Source organism: Verticillium dahliae, genomic scaffold (genome assembly GCF_000150675.1).
Source record: "Verticillium dahliae VdLs.17 supercont1.9 genomic scaffold, whole genome shotgun sequence".
Classification (NCBI taxonomy): Eukaryota; Fungi; Ascomycota; class Sordariomycetes; order Glomerellales; family Plectosphaerellaceae; genus Verticillium; species Verticillium dahliae.
The window spans coordinates 1,265,833-1,272,917 of NW_009276929.1; the positions used below are offsets into that span (position 1 = coordinate 1,265,833).

The 7,085-nt window shown below is 56.1% G+C and overlaps 2 protein-coding genes across 2 annotated transcripts; one reads left to right on the plus strand and one right to left on the minus strand.

Moving 5' to 3' along the window:
• Positions 1-767: 767 nt before the first annotated feature.
• Positions 768-2,229, plus strand: VDAG_05290 (uncharacterized protein; the record flags this gene model as incomplete). The annotated part of the gene is made up of 3 exons (XM_009655026.1): positions 768-970; positions 1,210-1,544; positions 1,988-2,229. The coding sequence occupies 3 exons, from the start codon at positions 768-770 to the stop codon at positions 2,227-2,229; spliced, it is 780 nt and encodes a 259-aa protein (XP_009653321.1).
• Positions 2,230-4,651: 2,422 nt separating this feature from the next.
• VDAG_05291 (uncharacterized protein) lies at positions 4,652-6,192 on the minus strand (the record flags this gene model as incomplete). The annotated part of the gene is made up of 4 exons (XM_009655027.1): positions 4,652-5,289; positions 5,382-5,526; positions 5,598-5,789; positions 6,112-6,192. 4 exons carry the CDS (start codon positions 6,190-6,192, stop codon positions 4,652-4,654), a joined length of 1,056 nt encoding a protein of 351 aa, XP_009653322.1.
• Positions 6,193-7,085: the final 893 nt, after the last annotated feature.

The window sequence follows — 7,085 nt, forward strand, 5'->3', positions numbered from 1 at the left end:
GAGAGAACGTGGAGAAGCAATCGGTAGCCGCGATACCTATACTCATTCAAGCCGTCAGCCAGACCGAAAAAGGGAAGGCCATGTCGTCGACACCTTCGCTCCGGCACGGGTGCACCCACGTCAGGCAGATGGCAACCGATTCGCGCCCTTCACGCCAAGGTGGCTCGCACGCTTCCGCTAGTAGGCTTTCTTTTGCTGTGAGCTGGTCGCGGTGCGGGGCCTGGCGGATTGGTACGCCCACCATCAAGCTTACCATCGAGGCAGTACCCCTGCTTCAGGGGTGATCTCATCCGCGGCACCGAAGCCTGCATCCCAGGCCTGCTGGCTCGAAGGACAGGGCTGCAGGGACGCAGCATCCTGTGACCACCACCTCCACAAGCGAGCCGTCGTGAGCCTGCGATCGCCGTGACGAGCCTGGACTACATGAACGTGCCGAGATTGGCTCTCCGACCCCTTCCGCTCTGGGCCGCCGCGGAACACACCATCCTGAGCGGGCGAAGCCTATTCCCCTGTTGACACGTGTGCAGGATGTGATTGTCGAACCGACACCAATAGTATATCTGTCCGCCACTCCCGACAGCCCCTCTATGGGACCACTCCCATTCCCCGCGTGGTCTTCCCATAGCCTTCTTACCTTCCTTTGCGCTCATCTGTCACGTCTTCTTCTCGCATCCACGTTTCACCTCCCCTCCCGTGGCACATCGATTGCCATTCAGAATATCCCTTCATACCGTTGTCCCTCAGTATCGCCCACCCCGTCCTTCGAAATGGCCCGCACCCGCTGGCAAACGGGCAACTCCAAGCCGCGCATCTTCGACACAGTCAACACCGCTTCCGTCAAAAAGCGCAGGAAGACCACCAAGAAGGAGAGGGCCCGTAGTGAGGACGGTCCCGTCCCCGAGGTGCATCTGTTGGACAAGAAGCTCCCATGCCCTTACTGCGACAAGACTTATCGTAAAGTCGATTATCTGTAAGTGTCGTACCGGACATGACGATGAGATGAACTGATCTTGACTTCAGCACCCGCCACCTCCGAAACCATGCACCGAAGCTGATTTACTATTGCAACTTGCCGGGCTGCAGCAAGACTTTTGTCCGACTCGACTTGTGCAAAAGACACACGAATCGCCATGTCGAGAAAGGCTTGGAAAGCAAGGGTTTTACGATGAGACACGTCTCTCCGATCACCGATCGTGATCCCGGTGACAGCGTAGGGTCAGCGTCGCCCGAGACGAACCTCACCGATGCACAGTCTACCGACATGGACGTTCAAATGTATACCGACAATGGTGCATCCCCCCTATCCGCAACCGGCCATCCGCAACCCGATTTGTCTTCCTCCACGGCTCCCTTTGTCGCCACGGAGATAGGCAACCTACCTGACTTCGACAGCCTGGCACCATATCATCCGCAGAACAGGGCCTGCGTCGACGGAAGAGCGGCCAACGTAGCTGCTGACTTTCCCAAGCAGACAAAGTTTAACCCATACTCCTTCATGCCGATATCCTATGACGAGCTCGGCCACGACAATGTCGCAGCGCTAGGTCAGCAAATAGAGCAATATTTCAACTTGTCAACGGGGGATGCCTAGATTGGAGAGCAACTCGCTTGAAGGGGTTTTCCAGATCAATCAGAGCCCTTTTTTATTCCCCTTTCTGTCGCTCAACGTCGGTCGCACTTTCCTTTCGGTATAAGAAATAGAGTCAGCTCGCAACGATAAGTTCTACAAAGACGTTGCCCGCGGAGCCGACGGGCTTTATCATTGTCCTTTTGAGGAAGACGGCAGCTGTCGTCACCAGCCATCTTAGCGGGCCCCGTCAGTCAGCGCCAGACCTCGGGTTCTCGCACTTCGTGATGTTGTCCCAGGACGACACATTGTAGGCCAGCCACAAACGACATCAACAGGTTGCATGGCGACCCACATAATTGGGCCGTTGGCGACGGACGTCAATTTAGAGCACCCCCGCTTGTCTGTGCACTTGGCCAGCGAATCGTGATGGGGAACGTGCGCTCGCGCAGCGCCCCAGTCTGTGTTGTGCAAGGCGAATGACAGGGACACGTAGTGTACCGCCGCGACCAACCTGTGCGCGTGCTGCGCGTCTTGTTAAAGGAGGGAAGTCCAGGGGGACAGCACCCGGCCTACGCGGCCCCACGTGCTCCGTACAACCGCCTCACTTTCCGTCTCGGGGTGTTCGCGCCACCGGCGACTGGGTCGACTGTTTGGTGTAGGCGGCCAGCTCGCCAAGGCGCCGAGACTTCTCTGCCCACAACCGGACTCGGGGTCATCTCCCAGTCTCCACTGTTTCGAATGCAGGCTGCCCTGGGTCGTCGCCAACGGTAAACAACGGTAAAGCGCTCCCTCTTGTCTCGTGCGGGCGGCCTACTTTTTTGCAGCTGACAGGAACGTGACGCAGGGTGGGGCTACCTCCCGCCAGCTGGCCCCACATGTCCAGTCCTCCGTCAGAGCTGGACGCCCTGGACGAGTCGGCGAGCCCAGCACACTGACCGTTCGGGTGTGCCGCGAAGCATCCGGTCGAGGCGCCAAGTCGGCGACCGCACGCAGACCAGGTGCAAGGTTGGCCATGAACGCAAAAGCAATCCTACAACCTCTTTACATTTCCAACGCAGGCGTCATACTAGCCTGAGCGTGGCAGGCGGTGCGGTAATCTGGCATAGGCTCGGCTGGTGTGACATCGTGCGCCTGGCATCCAACACGCCACCCCAATCAGCTAGTCGCAGGCGCTGTTGCTGCGATCGGCGTCCCTGTAAAGCAATCCTTTACCGGTCTCAGGGTGGCTTGTTGATGGCCAGCTCGAGCCATGGCAAGGGCGGCCGTCGTCCGTGCCGCCCCCTGGTTTGTCACGGGTGCAACTGATATCCCTACCACTCCTTCGTGCCCTCGACCTCGATTCTAAGATCATCAAGACCATTATTGTCTATTTAACAAAGCCTTTACGTCGAATAGCACCTCGAATTGCCCTCACGCCGAAACGCATAACCCCCCCACCCTGGCAAGCCCACGACCATTCTTGAGCTCCCCATCAAAGATACGATGCCCCGAAGACACCATAGCGCTTATACTGTTGAGCAAAGCGACTTCGTTGCATACGTCCGCATCGATCAAGACATCAAGCAAACCGCATGGAAGGAAGTTGGCAAGAGGTTCCGGGAGCAATTTGACGTCAAACGCGTAGACAGTGCCGTACAAGCTCTTTTCCAACGCAGGAAGACGACGATCCCGGACACCGACAGAAAAGGGCGCCTTCAATTCGATGACAGGGATCAAGTACGGATGATTAAAGTCAGCGTAACGACTGACTGGAAAGCTGTCGGCTTGCTCTCAGCATATCCAGAGCGTGCTATCCGGTACTCATGGGTGACTGACAAGGACAAGCAGAAAGTGAAGGAGATTGGTGAGTCCCCGGGGACTGTGGACGCCTATGCAATAAGCTAACGCTTGCTAGGTCTTTTCAGACAACAGCAACTCGATGATGCGACAGAGAGGCAACGGAAGAGACGGAATGAACAGTTTCAGCCCTCCCCTCAAAATTGACATGGCCTCATCTCGAGCCTGAGTGTGGAGGGCGGAAGGGGGTCGGGGGAATACTGTATGGGCAGGATTGAGGTCAAATCACTTCGAGTCATCCTCACATCGATCATCATTCTGTCGCTATAATCCCGTGTCCCCATCTCACATCAAGCCCAGGCGTTGTGCATGGTGATCCAACTGATTGGGCTATGGCGTATTGACATCTATGTTGAGCTCCCCGCTTGTTCGTGCACTTGGCCAGGCCGCGGCGCGGGGACTCCCCCGTTCACAACCATTGGAAGCGAACCCCTCGCATAGCATCCATCAGCCTCCCCTGTTTCGAATGCATGCTGCCCTGCGGTCGTCGCCAGCGTCGAAGACGTTACATCGTTGCTCGTCGGCATGCTGCCTGCTTGTGATGGATCTCGGCTGCGGACAAGGGGCTCTGAGTCTTGAAGCGCTTTGTTGGAGGCAGTCGTGGATCGGGCTATGTTTGCGTGTGGCCGTTAGCTCAAGTCGGATCGTGGACACCTCGCTGTCGACTTACCTGGCCATGAACATGCAACTAAACAGCCGCATTGATGACAGAAACTTGAAAACAGAGGCGGGGACAACTCTCTCATCGGCTCGCACCCGCATGTCCAGAACACCCTCCGCCTGGTTGGGGCTCTTGATCTCTGCTGGGGTATCCGTCGCCGGTGACGTCGGTCGCGCTTCGTCCCTATACTGCGTTAGCACCGTGTCGCACGCCGCCACGGGCGGAAGCCTACGATGAGTGCCGTTGCGCCGCCCAGGCGTCCTTGGCCCCAGTGCCAGCCGTACACCAGAAGCCCCTCTTGCGCATGGCTCGCCAGATCTTGCAGGCTCTGTGGAAGTTTTGCATCATCTTGTCGCACGTCGATTGAAACCCATACAGCTCGCGGCCAAAGGTAATAGAAAGCTTGTGGTCGATGTAAGGATAGGACAGCCAGAGCAAGAGCACTTGCAGCTCTCCCCATACGAAGCGCAGTAATCTTGTGTACGCCCGGGTGGCGGTGAAGGCATCCTGTTTCGTGCCAACGTCGGGCTCTCCTGCTTCTCTTATTCACGTCAGTCGACTGGGAAAACGACAGCCATGGGGGCCTACGTTGCGTCATCCCTCGCTGCCTTGGCGTGCTGGGTACTTTTGGCTTGCGGAGAGAAGATCAAGTAGAAGCCCAGCCCGAGGACGACTGCGACGAGAACGCTGATGAGTAGCGCGTATAGGAAGCACATCTGCGTTTGGAGGTTCGTCGCGCTCATGGCGATGATCGACGGCACTTTCAGCAGGAAGCCCTTGAGGAAGGCATTGGGCGCGTCGGATTTCCTGATGGTCCTCTGCATTGGGCCGATTGCTGCCTCCTTCGGTTTGGTTGTTACCTCTGTCAGGTCGGTTGCTGCCTCCGTCAGGTCGACTTTTGCTTCCCTCGGGTCGATTGTTGCCTCGACATCGGTGGCACTCGTGGGAGCTGCATCTTTTCTAAGGGCTTCAAAGGACGTGTAGTCCAAGACCAACTCCACGGAATAATCCCAAAGAGAATCCAAGAAGTAAGGAGTGGCAATCGTGATCCTTTCAACCCAAGCCTCGTTGGTTGATGTGTAGAAAAGGAGGACGAGAGGGAGGAAATGGCCCAGGATACAGATGACGAGAGTCAAGAGGAAAACAAGCAGTGCCAGCATTTGACTCGAAGTCAGGCGGCTACGTTTCTCCTGTCCCCCCAGTAGAGGGGTCGCTTCGTTTGCTGGGGGGTCTTGGGAGTCCATCAGGCATCAGGCAACCATATCGGGCGCGGACCGCGAGGTCCTTGCGGGGGGTGCTCCCTATTTGGCTCACCGACGAGAGCCATCGCGTTTGACCCTGGCACTGGTACAGTCAAGCTGCATCTCGAGGTGGTTCGATGCATCGAATGGAGCAGCAGAACGGTGCAGGGGAGGTGCATCACCCTATTAGGTGTGCAGAGGTAAACGGCAATGTGTTCCTCTCCAAGTGATTACTATACAAAAGCAAAGACAATGCGGTAGTTCTCCCAGTCACCCTTCATGAACGTACGGAGCTTTCACGTCCATTGCAAATCCTCAGATCACTCGCCTCGATCGCTTCTAACAAGGCAACTTTTGTAGCAATATACTGTAAGGAGTCGTCGATGGCCTCTATATGCCAGGTTGCCTCATCGCGGAGCTCTTGGATCAAATCAATGGACAACCCCTCTGTCACCTTCAGGACAGTCTTCCAAGCTTCCCTCTGTATTGATCAGTTATGGTCAGGGCACGAACTCTTTGCCTACTCACGATTGCTTTCTCTACCTGTTGATAATCTCGTCGGGAACGTGGATCACATTGATAGAGCGTTTTGTAGCGGGCTGCCGGATCAATCCAGCGATAAACGTCACCTGGCAGTTCTCCGATTCTCCTGACAGAGCTTCCTGAAAGCTTCGAGAGACAACTCTCGGCCAGATCGTTAACCTGGGAGGGGAATATTCGGGAAAATCAAAGAGATGACGGATGAATGTTGTGGCCGTGGACACCTGTCGCGAAGGTAGCGCCCTGTTTTGCGCACGACTGACCGGCCCCACGAATTGTGGTATTCTGTGGTGCGTGGCGGCCAGCCTGTCGAGTTTTCGGCTTGTGTTCGGAGCAATTCCCATGTCGAAGATATTCTTGACGCACGATTGCGATCTCTTGCAGGAAGGCAACCACGTAGGGTGTGCATGCGTCCTGCAGTTATATGCCTGGACCGTCTGGGACCCCGCTGACTCGGCCCGCGGGCACGAATCCTGGATGTGTCAGTGGAGAAAGGGGCGTCCAGCCCGGTGTGATCGGAGGGATGAGCTGGCTTTCATGCTCGCCTTCGCACACCACACGGACGCGAGACTAGCCCTGGCCATTGAGACAATCTGGATATCGTTACTAGCGGCTCGATTCGATAGCGAGCGGCCTCAAGGAAGAACAGGGATCGGACCAATTATAATATATTACAAAGACCTAGCAGTCATGGTGATCATTGCAGCCGAGTACAACTAGATATCACCCGCTTCCCCATTTCGTATCTACGCCGAACGTCCAGCTGAGATCGTGATAATCGATCCCTACATTTAGGACATTGCTCCTTCCTTATATTGTATGAGGACCCAGCTGCACATGATGTTGAATCCTGACCCAATTAGCTGGGCTTGTCAGCAACACCAGTGTGTACCTACTTTGTTCAGGGGGTTGAGCGGAGTGTATGGAGCTTCGTGCAGAAAGTGGGAGGGAGATGAGATGGACGTTCACCGATGATGGCGAGGCTGTCTAATAAATTAAGCATGCCAAGGGCCTCGCAGCAGCGATGGGAAGCTGAAGCTTACATGACCTCAGCTCGTGACAGCGATGACGAGGTGATGCCGGACTGGGTGTCTTCTCCGATAGGAGGCGTGGGGGCTGCTCCTGTGTCTCGGAGGATATCGCTGTAGGAGACTTGCGGCACTAGATGGCAGACTGCGTGTCCTTGATGGTCTGTCTCATCGAGTCGACGGGTGAAAGCTTGGGGTGAGGTCAAATC